The 18,843-nt window shown below is 40.7% G+C and overlaps 1 protein-coding gene across 1 annotated transcript in view; it reads left to right on the forward strand.

Annotated features, from left to right (window-relative positions):
• PPP1R14C (protein phosphatase 1 regulatory inhibitor subunit 14C) overlaps nucleotides 1–18,642 on the forward strand; it is a 53,887-nt gene extending 35,245 nt beyond the window's left edge. The window contains exons 2-4 of the mRNA XM_082305660.1: nucleotides 6,180–6,263; nucleotides 7,630–7,662; nucleotides 17,328–18,642. Coding sequence (XP_082161786.1) covers nucleotides 6,180–6,263; nucleotides 7,630–7,662; nucleotides 17,328–17,402 — 192 coding nt within the window. The 3' untranslated portion in view covers nucleotides 17,403–18,642. The remainder of the gene's footprint in view (nucleotides 1–6,179; nucleotides 6,264–7,629; nucleotides 7,663–17,327) is intronic.
• Nucleotides 18,643–18,843: the final 201 nt, after the last annotated feature.

The raw sequence follows: 18,843 nt of genomic DNA on the forward strand, positions 1-18,843 counted from the left end.
AGTGTTTTTTCCACATTATATGAGGACTTTCAACAGCTTAGTTGAAACTCTAGTATGTCTGATCTTGGAAATTTAGGAGGGAGCAGACTTACTTTGTGTTGGAGATGCCTGTGGCTAGTTTATGAAAGTGTTCTCAGTTTGATCAAGCATCTCCCTTCCTCTTTCACTTGTGCTTGTCACGTGCCCAAACTTGTTAAAGTTTGGCAATAAGCTCAAAGATTGTCTTACATGAACAAGGTTACTCTATAGGGATCTAGGAAGGGCTGGCCTCTTGCCGTTGGTCTTGGCAGGGAGCCCTGGTCACAGTGCCTGGGAGCTGAGTCTTGCTCCTTTCTCTGCTTGCAGTGGTCCTTCCTCTGGCCCTCAGCTGGGGAGGAAGGGTACTTGGAAAGAGGCAGAAGCAGTACCCCAGAAAGTAGGAGTGGAGGAGGTAGGATTTTGCAGGAACCAAGCTGTGAGAGTAAAAGCTGAGGACTAAATTGTTAAGAACAGGAGCAGAGGGAAATGGGTACTTGAGGATGAAAGTTAGACTGCTGTTCTCCAGACTTGAGAACTGAATCTAGGTCTCGGAAGACTTCCATGCTCTACCAGCAACTTCAGGAGCCCTTGCTGTGTTTGTAAAGTGTTACCTCCCTCTAGTGGTGTGTCTGCAAGGCTATGGGCACAGTCCCCTGCTAGCTCCAGGTGAGGGTAGATCAGATCAAGACCGTATAGATAAAACACTGTGTCCTTGACTCTTATCTAGCCATTCATACCATGTTATGTACGTGTAGATGCACTTGGTGTTCCTGTGAGATACTGGGCAACTTGCATAAGCCATTCTGTTGACAGGTGGACACTTGGTGTCCCTCCCTTTCTGGGTGTTTAACTGGATCCACATGAGGTCAGGCTTGAAGACAGGCTTAGCACAGGAGAAGGTTTCTGTAAATAGCCACAATGTCACAGATAAATTATGATTATTTATAAGCAGTAGGATCATTGACTCAAAATGAGTGGACAAATCTGGTAACTTTGTCTTTAATGTCTCTGCACTTTTATTTCATGAACAAGAGTGATGATGAAAGGTAGACTTGGTGTTGGTGGAAGAGGCTGTTGCTCTGGTGAGAACAGCCTGGGTGGCAACACAGGCTTTTCTAACTCTTAGTTGGGAGCCAAGACTGGATGGCACGTGCTCAGGGGTGTGGGGCCTCGCAGTCTGTGTTGCCTTTGAGATTTCACATTCAACTGACTGGTTGCTAATGAGGTAAGTGTCTGATGGGGGAGAAAATAGTATGTAACTGCATGATAAGGATTGTATCATACTGGGAGCAGCATCCTAAATGTGTTCACTGGTTATCAACTGTGCAAACTAATATCCACTGTTGCATGAACCACTTCACCTGGACCAACAAAAATGAGAGAGATTTTTTTTTTTGCATGGCTAACATTAGATCATCATGGCTGCTATGGCATTACTGCTGTTAATATTTTAGGATTGGAGAAAACATACAGTGATTTACTAATGGGGTTTTACCACTGAGGATTCTTGTTCCTACTGCAAGTGTCCCCAAACCTGGCACTTCTGAGTCTCTTCTTGCTGTCTTTAACATCCTTTCCTAATCTTCTGTTCCTCATACCAATCAATAGACACTAGCAGCCTTTTTGTGTTTGAAACAGCTGTATTTTAGCTGTTGTATTTTGACTCTCCACTTAACTAGGATTAGCTTTAAGTTGAAAAGAGCTTTCTTTGATTCTGGATTCATAATTTTTAATCATTTAAACTATTCTTTTTATTCTCATTTTTATCTACTTTTGCCCTGACCCATAAGTCCCCCAAGACAACTGAATGCTTTGAAACGAGGAACACATGGGCTTTTCCTTTGTGTTTCACACAAATGACTATTTGGTAGTATTCTTTTACCTGTACTAAGTGTAAACCATTCATAATCCCACCAGGTTACATATGCAACCAACAACTTCCAGTCGTGATCATTTATGGCACTTTTATTTATCATCCTGAGACTTAAACCATTGTCTTGCATTGGGGCAGCGCTATCCACATCTGCAGATGAACTTTAGAGCTAACTGTATTAGATGTCCGGCAGATGTCACTTTAAAAAAAAAAAATCTTTTTATATATATAAATGGATACTTCTAGAAGAACTCATCCTATTTTCTAGTTTGGTTTTGATCACTTACACTGGCCATCTTCCAGGATTTTGAGAGAAATCCCTGATTCATACGGTCTGAAACTTTAATACATCTGAATTGTATGGTCTTCTTTCCCTCCTTTTCTTTCATCTTTCTCTTGCTGTCCTTTCAGGTTGCTTCCAAACTCACTGTACAAATGATGGATTTAACTTTTCTTGCTGCACTTCTCCTTTCTCTTCCAAACTTAAAATCTAAAGTAAAAACCAAACAAACCTATTTAATTATTTCCCAGCACTGTGAATGAGATGATGCACAGTGAATGGGCAGTGAGGATGAGGGATAGCAGGCTGATTTGAGTTGTGTTTATAGTGGTAAGTTTATCCATAGGGCAACTATTGCCCTTTAAATTTTGAAGCCTCAGGTAAATGTTTAATTAGTAAATACTTGTAATAATGTCAGACCTGCTCTTGCTGTGCTGCAGGTGCTGTCCTCAGGGTCAGCAGACTACAGTGTGCAAGTGTTCTTCAGCTGCCCCTGCAAAATCCAGCCCTTTGGCTTAAGCTGCCGTGGGACGTGGTTTCAGAGGCTGTCAGACCTTTTCCCTGGTCTCAGTAAGGGATGCTTGTGTGTTTCTATTCCATTCACTGGTGGGGCAGTGATCATGTCTGCCAGAAGCTAAATAGCAAACAGCTGGAGAGGTTGTAATGTCTTAAACTGCTACAGCTGTTTACTACTTAATGCATGTCTGTGCCCCAAGGTCTTTTGCCAGTAGCCTGCAAAGAATTCATGCAACCTAAATAACCACGGGGCTGTCTTCCAATGCAAGGCTGAATTTAAGTTTCGTTAAAGAGCACAGAAGCTAACTTTGGTGATATTTTTGGACTTTTCAATAGTCAAGCAGAAATCAGCTCATGTCCTGCCTACATCGTTAATGCAAACTGGAGAGGGTGCTTGAAAGGAGAGTGTCCATCCTCCCTTCTGCCAACTGTTTCAATTGATGGGTGTTTGCACCCGCAAACCCCCCACCTCTTCTGTTTCAGCTTTTCTGGAGGCTGCTCCCTGTCAGCGTGCTTCTTGGGATTTCTTTTTTTCCCCATCATCTGCTATTTGCAACACCTTGCCTGCCTCTCACTGGAGCAGAACATGGTAGTGCTTTGGTTTCCTTGCACAGCCTCATGGTGCTAACAAGACCCTGGAAATACCACGCTTCAGCTATGCACAGCCCCTTTCAGGCTTCCCCCAGCCTAATCTGGATCTAGCTGCTTAATTGTAGTGGGATCAGCCACACTTACCTCGCCAATAAAATCAGGCAAACAGAAGTCATGACTCTTCTTCCTTGCCTCTATCATCACAGCTGTTGTGGAGTGGTCATGCTCCTGACCTAAGCACATGTTTTTCATGCCTAACGTAAAACTCTTGAGATCATGCAGGCACAGTAGTTCAGAGGGGAAAAAGTGGTTTGATTATGTTTGTTCTTTCAGCCAAAAATAAGAGGAAGAGTTGACCTTTTTGGGCTTGCCCCTCCCCATTTGTGTTGTGTATCAGACTTCAAATCTGCTGTGAAGTGATGAAGTACGCATGATCTTTTACAGAAAATGTAACTTAATTGAATGCCAGTATGTCAAACACAATTATAGTTCCTTGTTTCTGAAGTATTCCCAAGTTGGTGGTGTTTTTTTTTTTTTTTTTTTTTTGTTATGGCTTTTGTTGATGTAGAGAAGCTATGTTACCTTTTATACCAAAGCTTCAGTGAATTACTGGAACAGTTGCCCTCTGGACTGATGGCAGTGTGAACCTTGAAGATGTAGGAGAAAGTTGATTTGAAGAAGATAAGGGTGAAGAGGGATTGAAGCAAGGATTTCTCCCACGACTGGTACCAATCAGAGTAAAACTAACCTTTCAGGAGCGCTCAGCTTCGATGAAGTGTGAGCACAAAAAAGCATTGTATACCTTCTAGGGAATTCCTCTTCACTGTCGCCTTTCAATGTCACTTCAGTTGGCCAGAATGCCACGCCAACAGGCAAGAGTTCAAAACGTGTATCAGACAAAATATTCAATGTGCTGAACAGCAATTCTGAGCTCAAGACAGATGCACAATTGGCATTTACGCAGGTCCATGGATGCGTATTTTGATAAGTTTACAGTATTAACAGTAACTCCGGACACCCTATCTTAACAGTATTTATAATGAGCTGCTTAGATAAAACGTTCAGGAGGTTTACTGTGTATTATTTGGTGAATTTCATGTTCTTAGTGTGATATGCGAATTAGTGTAGGGTGGGGATAGTAAGCTGCTAAGTAAGTGTACCACTGTTACGGATTAATCTTTATCCCTTCCAATTCTGATCGGTTTTACTGAATATCTTTATAGTCTGTGGAGGACTTCTTTTCTCTCCTCTTCCCCCCATTGTTTAAATTGCTAATGAGTCTATAGCGTTAGGTTAGAAACTCCCTTATTGCCAGATTGTGTTACAGTAACTACTATTTTCATGATTCATCTCAGCAAATGCCCACACTTCCTTTCTGACTAAAATGCATGCTGAAAGAGTGAACCTGCTAATTGGGCAAAGGATGTGCTTCATGTGTTCTTATTCATGGGGGCTAATAGCCTGCACGGCTGCACTGTTGTGTTCCTGCACGCTATCCTTCAGAGGTGGGGATGGGGAATTTAATCATCCTACTTCTGTCTTTCCTCCTCGCACCCAAATAAACATTAAGCAGTTGGCATTTTAGCTGGAGTTTCTGGTATAGGTAGTTGTTTGGCACTTTGGTACTTAACTTTCATTAGATTAACTCGAGCTAATTTGTTATCTTCCTTGCTAATGTTTGGATTCTTGTATCCAGTAGAAGAGTAATTTTGATGTTACCTGTGGCAGTTGCGATTGGAGCTGTTAAATTATTTCACAATTGTTGAAACTTTTGCAAATGGCTGGAACCACCACATTTTTGTCAAAATGTTTCTTTAAAGGATCTTGAAAGGTGTTGGTGGGGTACAAGACGACAGCAGCTGCTGGGGATAGTGGTCTTGTTGCTTCTTCCTGACTCAAATCCACCCTTCCTTTTGGATGCCCTCATGTCCCTGCTTTCGTTCAGGAGGTGGCGAGGTGACGCGGCACCGGCGAGCCGATCAGTGCCGGTGTACTTGTGGGAGAGGACAGACTCGCAGGGCCCATGTGTTGCCTCGATTGGAGCAGGGGCAATGGAGGAGCCGTGTGTCCGTGGCACTGAGGCCACTGTGAGGGTGGGACTTGGTGTGAGGGAGAGGCTGAGACCAGTGTGTTTTGTGTGTGCAGTAAGGTGCTGCTTTACCATTTTGAAGTGCCTTTTATGACGAGAAAATGCAAAAAATTGCCAGCAGCATTTTTTTTTTTTCATAATTGTAAATGCAATAAACAGTGGTATCTGTGGATGATGAATTCTTATTGGGATTCCAGAGCTCAGGGGTCTTTCAAAATGTGTGGCCTGCTGCTCTGACTCAGGGAACAACATGCCTGATGTGCTGGTTATGCAAAGGGAGAAGTGTATGGGTGGAGGAGGTTTAAAAAATTCCCTGAAACACTCTATGCCTTAGACTTAGTGCTTCACTGCAGGCGCTGGAAATCTGAGCTCTTCTGATGGAGCATGTATGTCATCCTTGTAAGCCAACTTTGAGCAAGGGAGATCTTCCATAGTGTAACAATAAGCAGTCCAGTCAAGAATGTTTTCAAAGCAATTTCGTGGCTTGCTGCAGCTTTTATCTACTTTCCCTGCCCTGACCTCTTCATCTTCTTGCCCAGTACTGTGAGAACAGCCTGACTTGTGCTGCTGGGCATGGGTTAGTAACACAGCTCCTGGCTGTGAGGGAAGGGTTGCTTAAGAGTGGTCACCTCCCGCGTGGCTGGGGCTTGGCCTTCTGCTGGCTTGGGAGCAAGGAATCAAGCCACTGTCCCCTACTGATTTCCTTCTTGTCTGGCTCCAGGCATCTGGGGTTATGTGTGCTATCACTAGGCTGCTTTTGAGGTTAGTTAAAGGATATCTCTATGGACTAAGTGGGAATTTTTGCTTTTCAGGAAGAAGAGATGCCAGAAGTAGAAATTGACATTGATGACCTTCTTGATGCAGCCAATGAAGAGGAGAGAGCTCTCAAATTACAGGTAATATTTTCTAATTTTAAATTGGAATGTGGCTGAATGAATGCATCTGGTTCCCTATCTTGTGTTTGATTGAATCCACTGTAAGCATAGAATTAGAACTGAGAGGTTCCGAGGTCTGAGTTTAGCATAATCTACTGGACTGTACAAAGGTAATCAAAATCCTTTAGGATAAAAAATTTCTGAAAGGCAGGTGATAAGAGGAGTAAATAAAAGTTCAAAGAGTCCGGTAATAGAGGGAGATATGCTGAGACAGATTAGACTCATTCTTATTTTTACAAGTACATAAAATAAAGAACAGAAAACAGGAAAATAAAGAACAGTCACAGAGAAAAATTACGTGGCTGAGAGTCATTTATGATGACCAGATAGTTTCTGTAGTTCACTGCAGCAACAGAAATATACGTGTGTGCATGTACAGACCAGAAATCCTCCCTTGTCCTTAGGATATTGGAAACTTTGTTTCTCTGTCTATACTAGCTAGAAATTGGAACCCATCAAGTTCTCTTAGAGTAACTTGTCTAAAAGCTTGAGGAAAGGATAAGATGGTCAGCAACAGGAATTAGTAGGGAAATTCAGAAGCTGTCTGCTGAAATTATACAGTTCAAACCAGCTCTCTAATCCTCTGAATCCTGCTTGAGGTAAAAGTTAATGAATGGAAGAATGAGGGGGAGAAGAAAAGAAACATCGTTGTCTTAATAGAGATACATATATCTAAATCAAGATATAAAACCAATATAAGGGTCTCTGTTTATAATCTTTTCAGATGCACTAAAGGAAGGAAACTTGTCCCAGAGCAGTGGTTTGCCCTCAGCTCACTTCTGGGAGGTGACTAACTTGGTGCTTAGATGCACCATATCTGATTGCAGTGCCTATTGGCACCCTTTTCTCAGTGCCCACTGCCCAGCCCCAGAGACCTGGGGCATGGCCCCAGGCTGTTCACTCAGTATTCATAAATACCTTTGGTGCTTCTGCCTAAACTAGCTGCTGCAGCCGCACTGCTAGGAATGCCCCACCTAGCTAACATCTGTATTTCTGCATTACAAAGACTGTGATGCCCTCACAGAAAGCTACCTTTCACATGTGTATTGCTGGGAGAAATGTTCTTGGATTCTCCTCTTCTCAGTTTGTCTTGGAGAGACGGATGGTGTAACTTCCAGCCTGGAGGAAGGAGACGTCATTTCTCTCCTGTTGCAAATCATTCTGGTCCACCTAGGGAGCCCTCGGTTTTCAGTAGCATCTTCATCCAGTGATTCCTGCTTCTTGCTCCTTTTCTTTCTCCACTCCCTTGCCAGGTTTCATACTGTAGCCTTGTTTATGTTCACTGTTTTTCTGTATTGGAACTGACACTTTCATATTTTGCTTCTAGGAAACTCTTGTAGATTGCTACAAACCAACAGAGGTAAAAAGACTTTTCTTAAATACTATTCACCTGTGGAAAGTGTAGCTATGTTCAAGCTAAAGTAACTTTTTTTTTTATACTTATGATAAAGTAAATATAGGAATGTTAGTGGGGAGCTAATGGGCTTGGGGCTTTATATCCTGGGAATGTTTGTGCCTGTCACTTGACTACAGTAGGAACAGGATTGGGCCCTGTGGAGGAACTGCTGATCATTCCAACTGAAGTATCAATATTGTCTTCTGTTATGTCCTTATTGACTTTACTGATGCTTAAAGCTGTCATGTTACAAGAGAACTAAACACAAATCTCATCAGATGGTTAAAATCCTACTATATTTGCATGAAATTTCAACTTGAGAGAGGGATCGTGTGCTCTTCAATGTGAAACCATTTAATTTTATCTCTGACAGTAAAATTGTTTATTCTGGGAACTGTTATGTAGATATGCAGCTCAGCTAATTGTTTTTGTAAATGGTCTTGAATATAATCATGGGATAACCTGAACTAGCAGGATTTAGTTAAAAGTACTCAACTTTCAATTTGAATATCCATTAACGTGTCCAGTGCCAATATAGCCTACTTCTTATATAGTAATGTGTGCTTAGTAGGAAGAATAAATATTGTGGGTCGGTTTCGTGGTTCAATTTATAGAGTCAGTGCTTTCCCACCAGTGGCTGCTGTGCAGTATTTAATAGAGCGGGTGGCTTACAGGATTCCCCTAGTCAGGGACCTTTCAGCTGTGCGTGACTAGAAGCCAGTCGTTTGATTCTTGAAACAAGGCTGCCTATAGCTTGGTTCCTCTGTAACATCTGTAGCTGTAGCCACCTGAACTGCTGGGGCTTAAGGACAGCCAGGCTGTCCAGAAGAACCACTGGGACCGTTAAATAGACACTTCCCTGTCCATCAGATACTTTCTTCGGGGCTTTTCTGTTTTTATTGATTCCTGTGGTAGGTTGGGAAAGTTCTCCAGAATTGTTATTACAGTTGTTGATACTAACTTTTTGACAGTGCAGGGAATTGATCCAGAAAGACTCCGATGGTAACACTTGTATAGCTTGGTCTGTGTTGTACCTTGGTTTCTTACAGTAGATAGCACACATCTCCCATTATAGAGATGCCAGGTCAAAAAAATCAAGTCTTCAGATGTCTCACTATAGTAATGCTACGCTACAAGTGACCCGTCAGCTTCCTCCAGCCTTCTCTCAGCAAGTGCTGTTGAACCTTAGTTGTTCTTCATAACATAGGTGTGAAGACTGATAGGGTATGCGGAGCCTGACATGGTTCTTCTCACAGGCTGGTGAGAGAACGTGGGGGTCATGAGTGGGTGGGAGGAACAGGTTGCCCAGAGTTTGGCAGCCACTCATGTGCTGACCTCTTATCTCCATGTTATCTGAAGGTGGATGAGGAAGACAGAGAATCAAATAATTACCCTTCTTCCTCCTTCATTGAACATGTAATATGAATTATTTTTCTTAGTTCTGAAGCTTGGCACTTAATGCAAGGACAAATTTCAGAGCTCTGATAAGGGTACATGACAGATGTTAGTGAGTTTTCACCTGGAAACCTTGGTTATAGAACTGCAGGAAATATTTGTGCCATGCCAGTAAATTAAGTTGGCCTGGCAGTTCACAGGAAACAACATCCTGGACAGGTGTGTTCGACTGCCCTCAAGGCACTTGGACCAAGGTGAGATTTTAATACTGAATTTGTGACTTGTCTCTTCAGTCCTCTGCTGATGGGATGGAGGCAGCTCGCAGCTCCTTTACCTGGGAGAATATCCATCTTACTTGACATTTGAGATAGCCAAGTTGAGATGAGTACTTAATCCACTCTTCTGTGAGGGTAGTTGCTGAAATGGGAGTCATTTCCCAGGACTGTTTTCACAACAGCAGCTTGTCATCTTCAGCTGTAGCATGATAAGCCCAGTAATACGGCACGACTGCTAACTTAGGCCACTTAAAAATAGTGGGGTGGGTTTTTTTTGTTTTTGGTTTTTTTTTGTTTGTTTGTTTGTTTTTGTTTTTTTTTTAACCTGCCATGTGTGGACTAAGAAGAGCCTTTAAGTTGGCTTAAACTTGCTATATGAGGATCCACACCTTGTCTAGAAAATCTGCAATCCTTTCATATTTGCAGACCATTCAAAGCTATTGAGGTAATTGGTTTGTGAAAGGATTTCTAGAAGATTTGTGGAGATGTGAGCTCATGGAATTTCTCCTGACCAATTAAATACAGTCAATCAAGTGCACTAGGGATTTTAGCATCAAGAGTTATACAGTTTACAAAAGGCATTAATCCCTAACTGGGGAAAAATTTATGTGATATGATGTCTCCACTATTCAGAATGTAAGGAAAAATAGTACAGGCAGAAAGCTTAATAACTTGAAGCTCTTATCCTATCTGTTTAAAAAAAAAAAAAAAGTCTATCTTAAGTCAGTTTTGCTTAGTGTCTTCCACTTAGAATAAAGGTTAAGGAAAGGCTGAGGGATTCTTGCATGTATTCTGGACTGACTTTTCATCAGAAGAAGCAGAGTTATCCAGGTCACTGGAAAGGTGCAAGGAATTCTCAGCCTCTAATAAATTGGCCAAAGATAGGAGCTAACAGTAACTTATGAGGAACTGCTATGAAACCTTTCTTCTAAGGAAAATACAGCTAGGCTGTTGAATGTGCTCTAAAATTTAAAAAGCTTTTCTAAGGTAGCAGTTAAGGCTGTTGTTTTAATTTGTATGGAAATACGCTTAACGTGGGAACCTTGTTGTAAAGAGTCATGTAGTTTACGCAAACACGGCAACTAAAGGTTAATCAGGAAAGTGCACACAGTCAGTATGATTTTTGGGTGCTATTTAAGTTTACGTTAATGATCCTTAAATTAAAATGTTGATTTGCTAATCAAGATTCATATGCAATGTGACTGATATGTCATTCAGTCATTAAAAGTTAGTTTTGTAAAATATGCCAGAAACTAAAAATAATTTCTGGGCAAAATTTGCCAACTTAGCTGTTTGTAGAAACATAATAATTAAAAAAACAAAACAAAACAGTGGCTAAGAGGTACATTTGGTAACTAGCAAACTGTAAAGTATATGTTTTTATCGGTGTTAATCACTGCAATATGTGACTTGTATTTATCCTTCACATCCTTTTACTTGAGCTACAATCTCCTTGCTCTGTGTCGTTAAGTTGCACTTGTTGAAGAGAAGTTGAGTAGCTGCCTTACTCAAGGCATAGGCTTGGGATCTCAAATGTGGACCACGTGATGATGGCCTTCCTACCATGCAAAATATAATGGTGCTAGAAGTATTCTTCAGACAGTTTACACTTTCTCTGCTTCCCCTTCTCTCCTGTTACTATCATACCTAGTTCAAAAGTGGTACGTCATGTAGTCTTGACATAAGACAAGGCTTGATGTGAGGGAACAGCAATTCATTTTTAGGACTGGACAAACTTAAAGGGTATGCGATCTGCAAAATCAGTGCCATAACCAAATCTTGGATCTGAACTTTTGTGGTCGAAAAGGAGCAGGGAGCAGCAGCGTCCTCCTGCATCACCCATGTGCCAGAGCAGCCAGTGCTTCACTTGGTGCCATGCGTCGCCTGTGGAAAATCCCACCCAGACCTTTGTCAGGTTGCTGTCTTGGTTCTGTCTATGTGATGGAGAATCTTAACGTAGGTCACAGGGAACATTGAGTCTCATGTTAGCAGTGAATGTAACAAAGAAATTTAAATATTTACGACAGGAGAAATGACAAGGAGACTCTTAAGCTACTATGGGAGAGAAATCCAATGAGTGGGCAATTTTTGTTTACTGACTCTGAAGGATGCAGTTGAGCTACACAATGTCTGCAGATAACTAATCTTTGAAGAGAACTGGATAAATTGGATTTGGGGTTTCTTTGCTTCTTTCTTTTCTCATAGAAATATACAAAGCTTCAGGCAAATGGGCTAGAGATCTCTCCTATTCAGGCAGGCAGGATTAAATCTATCCAGACCATCTTGTTAGTACAGTTCTTCACTTGGTGCAAAATAGGAGAAAAGGAGATGAAGTTGCATCATAAAAGAAAGTTATTTTGCTGGGAACTTTTAATTAATAATAATTTTCAATATGATTTCCAAACAAACTATGTTAAATTGCTGTGCATGTTCTCTGGAGAATTTGGGCAGAGATTTAAGTCACTGACTACTCAGGTATTTCAGTGGCTGGACTATTTCAGCAGCTTTTAACACTTAATTCTGAGAAAGGTAGAGATGCATTTGCTTAACTGCATGTTTCTTCAAATTTAATTCCTAGTTGGAGCAAATGACCGGCTTGTGATGCAGCATTTTAGAGTGGTCCAAGCGCTGTGGTTTTTAAAACTGAAACCTATTTTGAGTACGTCTTCAGATAATGCATGTACTTAGTACGCAGATATGAATAGAAAGTTCAACCCTTCTGAAATGGAACCTGTAAAATTTTGAAGGATCATATTTTTTTTTTTTTTGGTCCTACTATGTTATGAATTCTTTTAAATTCATGTTACTATTTGGTTTTTAATATACTCGGAAGGATACGTAGGCTACCCATTCGATGCAGTAGTAACTAAAGATGTGTCCTCAAGCCTCAGTGCAGTGTACTGCCATACATCTCGGAGAGCCTAGAAGCTCACAGACATTTATTGCAGCTCAGCTGATGGGTGGTAAGTTATTAAGCCACAGTAACTCTATTATGTGTCCATATTACTTGAAGTCAAATAGGACACTTTGTAGAGAAGAAAGTTAAGAAGCATGCATATTTAAAAGCAATGCAGACAGAGGCATTTCTAGAAAAACATGGTTTCTTGTTCATCCATTTGACCACTCTGAATTCAGTGAACTAAAACTGTTTATATGCCTGCTGAGATTTGCCCTATATTGTACTACAGTGTTGGAGGGAATTAAGCTTGCGTGTTTTCATTTCAGCAAGTACTCATGAATACAACTTACAAATACCCATAGCGATATTATAAGAATACAGAAGCAAACGGTGATTTGACAAGAATAAGCTGTGCTTGTTTACATGCTACTGAATTGGAGAATAACTGGACTGCATGTCTTGACCATAGCTAAGCGTTGTGGTATTTAGTCAGTGCCTTGTACAGGGCTCACCGAGAAGATAAATTGCTGCGTATTGTCCTCCTCTGGGCAGCGATGGTGCCGTGGCCTCACTGGAGAGGCTGTGCTGATGGGATTGTTCAGTGAGGCTACAGAGATGCTGCACCAGTTCTTGCTAATAGAAGGCAGCTTCTGGCCTTGTTCTCCTGAAGCATCTGTGCCTCTTCCCGTATGATCAGCTTCAGGTTTGAGCCTGTGGGGAAGGGAAGGTGTTTGGCAGTAGGGTTCCCTCTTTTTCTTTCTTTTGTTTTTTTCTTCCCATTCAGATAGCATTTTTGAGCTGCTGTTTAGTTTCTTCCCCAAGTAGCTGTGGAGATTGCTCTCCAGGCTGGCTTTACTTCTTACATCCAACCAATCAGGCGCTCTCCAGGAAAGAGCCTTGGGCTCTTACAGTCAAGGAAATCTTGATTTTTTGGACTTGGCTGCAGGGAAGTAAAGCTGTGGAAGAAAGCTGGTTTAGGATTTATTTCATGCTCTAGTGAAGCAGGAGGACTACAAACCCTACATTTTGTTTTGAGAACTAGTCCTATTATACGTGTACTGTTTGTGGAAGAGAAACCTGGCGAGACAGAGTGTAATTAGTCTCCAGAATTAATTGGAAGACTTGAATAGGAAGCCTGGAATTCATTGTCTGTCAAATGACCTCATTAAAACAATGACTCACACCTCTAAAGCAGAGAGGTGAAGTGATTTCCTCCCCTTTCCTGAATTATCATTTCACCTTTGTTTGTCTTTATTTTTTTGTTCTGCATTAGATGAATGCTTTTGCTGAACTCCATGCCTTTGATTCAAGGGAAAGCGTTAGAGAAGGGAGAAGAAAAATGCCTAAGGCTGAACATAAATGGCTTCAAATGAACTATAGATTTAGTCTCTGTCTCTCATTTAAATTTGCCTTTAGAATTAGAAAGATGGCTTCTAGAAACAATGTTGATCTTGTATTATAAATTAACAGGACTCTCAATACTTATAACAAAACTGTATTTAAAGGTGGCTTCCTTGCAGAAAATCTGTGAAAAGAATTTAAACTGAGTTTGTGTACATTTTTCCTTTTTTTTTTTTTTTTTTTTTCTTTCTTTCCATTTACCTTGGCCCAAAGTGCTGGTATGAGATTCTTCTTCTCTTAAAAGTAGATGTGACCTGTGTGTTTCTGGCTGTAGCCCTCCAAGGAATAATTCATAAGTTCTTGAATCTTTAGCTGAATTATCATTGAATGTTTTCCAACTCTGTGAATTAAATAAGAATTAAATAAGTATTATATAAGCATATATAAGCAGATAATCCAACCTGTGTTACAGAACTACTTTTAACATAGATTGGTACGTGATCAGCTTTCAAATGCATGATGCTAAACTTTAGCATATCTCCTAGAGGGGATTTCAAGAAAACACTCTGTGTAAAATGAGTTTTGTGTATGAGGCTGAGGTAGATGTGGATATTAAGCTTTCTATTAAGCCTTGACTCAGATGTCCACAAGGAATAAAACTGCAATTTTTCAGTGATGTTTAAAGAAAACAAATGGGTGTTAAAGCTGAGTCAGTTACTTATAAAGTGAAGGCTTATTGGAATACTGTGAAGTCTCCTTTCCTGCCTCCAAGAGGGAAAATGTGCATCTTTTCTAGAATGCTGCCTTTCCTTGAGGAGGAGCTGCAAAACAAGAAAGGCACAAGCACCAGGGCACAGCGCTGTAATGACAGCCGGCTCCATGCAAGCATCAGATGCAAAATGATACTTAATCAGAAAAGTACTACACCAATGGTGTGGTTTGCACACCCATGGGATGTGTTCAACAGCACTACTGCATTATGTAAAATGTTTGCCACATACAAAATGCTCTTGTTGGGTTTTACTGTTTGGTACTGCAGACGCTCTTATCAAGAAAAATAGTTCCTGAGGGGTAAAGCATTTTCAATTGTTATACGTACTTCTTCAAGTGAATACAGCTCCCTTCCCCTTCCTTAAGAACAGCCTCAATTACTTCAAATCTGGTTAGGGGGTTGCCCCTACAGTTTGGTTTATTTTGGCAGCACTAAGAAGTTTCTAGGCAGTGTTAATATTGAAAACTTCAAGCAAATATCTTATTTTACAAAAGAAGGCGCTTGTGGTACTGCTTCAGAGTATAAGGGGAGAAACTCCCCTCCCTTGCTTTAATGTCATATTGAAAAGCAACTGACCCCTGGCTGCATTTCATATCCAAGGGAAACTTGCTCCAAATCCTTCTGAGTTGTGGGAGAAAATGGACAGAGAAATGGCGGAGGTGCCTTTCAAACAGGGATGTCCCAAATGGGTACAGTCAGAGTGCCACAGAATTCCCTGTCCGCTCCGCAGATGCCCATTGCTGAAATGCTCTTACTTTCAACTTCTGTGAAGCAGTTGGACAGTTTCCAGTTGCAGCGTCTTGTTGCTGCCCTGATGGTGAGTGAAGGTGGTGTAGAGTATTTATGGCTTTAACAGACGACTAATAAAGTCATTCAAAGGGAAGAAATGGACTTAAGCCCGTTCCTTCTCAAAGCGGTCTTAATCTGATGTTTTGGCATGGGAGTATAGCTTTTTATGGAAAGAGCTGTTGAAAGGCAATACCAATTGCATTAATCCCAAGTAAAAATCTTTTAAGATCACTTTAGAAAGTTTATTTCTATAATGATTTCAGTGCAGGGCTTCATTTAAGTTTGATAGTAAAAAATCCTACAGTATATTTAGGATGTTTTGAACGGCACCATGCCACATCAGTTTTGCATTATCTAGCAGGCCTTTACAATGATTAAAGGATAACACAGAACCAATGCATAGTGCATTGAAAGCTGTGAATTTTTAGAGTAAACCTGTCTTCCTCCTTTTTCTCACCTCTGAATAGTTAAGTACTGTACTCTGACAAGTTTAGAGTGGGTATTGTTGCAGTGGCTTGTGTCTATGTGGAAAAAGGCAGTTTCTAGAGGATGAAGGGGGAAGGTTTGGGGTCTTAAATCTGCTTTTCTGATCAGCTGCTTAGGCTATCTGTCTATCCAGAGGGGAAGCGCAATATTGATATACAGAGAGGTATTCCTGTACTGGCCTTGATCTAGTTAGTTCAGGAGAGGAGGCCAGAACATAAAGGTTTTCGGTGAGCATTTGTAGCCCACACTGATGTGTATGCTGCTGTGCCTTTGCTGTTAGTTGAAGCCACAGCTAGTCTGGGTGCAACAATAACCATGGTGCGAAAGTACATGCAGTACAGTATAGACGTGCGTAAGCTGTCAGGAAAGGAAATTGCTCTGCTGGGGTGATACTTGCCAAGATTGCGCTCCCACCAGAAAAACCTGACATCTTTCTCAAGTTAAAATACACATTTACAGATACTTTCCTTATGCACAGTGTAGCACCTGGATAATACAAGTTTCAATGTGACTTTTTTTGAAAGGTACCGTGTTGTCATTTAGGTGGTGACCTTGTTCACTGGAATTTTTAGCCTCAAGGAAGTCATGCTTTTTGTACTTTCACATCAACCTGACTGACTAAATCCATAATTACATTCCATATTTATAGCTAAATGATTTCATGATAAGATCCTTTTTGTAGGTGTATACATAGTACTATGGGTAAACATTATTCTTCCAATGTGACAGTAAGGGGGTGATTTAGCTTTTAATGCATCTGCAGTTATTATAAGAGACTGTATACCAAAAGGATTTCAGATAATGGTGCAAGTCTGTAAGCTTCAGTTCTCTCACAATTTAAAAAGAGAAAATCTGCTGAAACTGGAGAAAATATCACTGTGAATAAAGACCTGGTCCATTAAGGTGGTTTTTTTTGGGTTTTTTTTGGTGTGTTTTTTTTTTTTTTTTTTGGGGGGGGGGTGTGGGTGTGTGGTTTGTTTTGTTTTGTTGTTGTTGTTTGGTTGGTTTTTTTTTTTTTATAAGAATAGTCTCATTCACTGAGCTCCACAACCAGTTTCACCCAGCATAAGCCAGTGGTGCTGCCTCTGGCTGCTTGTTTCTGCCCTGCCTCAGTCTGGCATGAGTGTTGGTGTGGGGCTGAGTGGTGAGCCTGGTCGGAGAGCTGAGCCAGCTTGGAAGGTAGCAGGGCAAGAGGAAAAAACAGCTGAGTTTTTAGCCAGATCAGCTTTCTGTTCCAGCTGAGTATGCAGCCAACCAAAATGCTAGTGCCCACATGGAGAGTGGAGAGAGAAACACCTCTTTTGGCAGGAGTGACGATTTCTCTGCAGGCTTAAACTGTGAAAGTCTGCTTTGACTATTTGCATTGTATCCAGCCATAGATTTGCTTGATTCAACAGTTGGTAGAAGGCCCTATGTAGTAAAAGCCTGAAAGACAGCTAGCAACTGAGCCTGAACACTCATGCAGAGGAAAAGCTAGTTGTTCACACCTCCACTGTGTGATGAGAGCATGCATATAAGGTTCCTGGAGATCAGGCCGGAGAAATTCCAGCTTAGCAGTAAAAGCTTAAATAAAAATGTAGAGTTTGCTTTGATATTTTGGTTTTTTTAAACTCAAAATCATGGTATTACGGGATCATAAAAATGACTTATATTTTCTAATCTTTTTTCCTAGGAATTTATCAAAGAGCTGCTAACTCGGATAAGAGGAATGAGGAAACTCAGTCCCCCTCAAAAGAAGAGTATATAAATAACTTGAAGTAGTAGCACTCTGTAAAAGACATGGCAAGGGAAATGGGACTTTGAATACAAGACCTTTATTAAAATAGTTGTCTTTCTCCACAACTTTTTTGATTTCATTCAGTTTTGACTCAAGGAATTTCTTTTGTGTGTTTTAAGGGTTCTTTTTTAAGTGTCCATTTTTTGTATCAAGAATATCAACCATTTGGATGCTGCTCAACTTTCACTTGAGGATTACTGAAGCAAGTGAAGAATCTAAGAGTTAGTGATGAGGGGCAGCAAGCCTACGTGGTGAACCAGAAGATCTTGTAAATTTACAGAGCTAGGAGACTTCTCCTTACAACTAGTTGGATAACGTTTTTTTAAGTTGGTTGTACATTTAACTCATGGATGTCAAGTTTCTTGTGCTTGTCTGTACATAAATTATAAAGTGGGTTGTGAATACTGTTTCACATGGATGGAAGGAAAAGTTTGTTACGGTAAATTATTTAAATGGTGGTTATTGCAAATTTGCTACCAGAAGGTACCAATTTAGATTACTAAAATGAGTGCTGCCATTTTTCTAAATACCCTTAAAGCAGCCCAGTGAAGAATTTCATCATATCTCCTTGGTCAGACCGCAGCCTATGAGAACTGGGAATTTTAAGGGCTTTATCTGTAGACTTAAAGTTATTTGATTGACTTTGATGCTTTACCAGATCATTTACTCTCCACCTCATGGTGTCTCGGAACTGTGGCAACCTATACTGAATAAGGGCCTGCAGTGATACCGAGAGAAATGTCCGTCACCATTTAAAAGCTGCTTCACAGTGGAGGAAAGGCAATGCTACCAAAATGAATTACAAGCACTGTCTTGCATTTAGTGATGTGGTTTTAATCGAATGCAGATTCCTCTCCTATTAAGGTAGGCAAAGAATATTATAGTTTTTGTTTATGGCTCTGCCCTGAGACGTGGGGAGACTTCTTAACTTGGGCTCTCTTACTTGTAAAAGCAAGAACAGAAGAGAGATCCCTGCTCCCTCCTGGAAAATGTCCTAACTAAAATGTTCAATAAGCTACCATATGCTGGTAGGTAACACTAATCAGGCATTTTATATCAAGGGTGCTCTGAACATATTTTATTTTTCAAAAGAAGTACATGTTTGTGAATTTTATGTATACTGGCAAGCTTTTTTAATGTATTTAATTTTGTAATGTTTACCGATGATTTTATTTACCAGATATTTACTCAAATAAATGGAACAACTTGTGACTTGTTACATGTACACTTTAGAAGACTACTGTTGCTGAGTAGGTTGGTAAATGGACTTGCTCATCAGAAAGAGAAGCCTGTGGGGTGGTAAGTACATGGGAACCCAGCTGTATAGACCCTGATTGGCTTTTAATGTGCAACAAAAGCCCTTGCCCGGTATCACTCAGCCAAGCTCCTGTAACCTGGTGCACAGTCTCAC

This window comes from Platalea leucorodia (assembly GCF_965183815.1).
Source record: "Platalea leucorodia genome assembly, chromosome: 3".
Lineage (NCBI taxonomy): Eukaryota > Metazoa > Chordata > Aves > Pelecaniformes > Threskiornithidae > Platalea > Platalea leucorodia.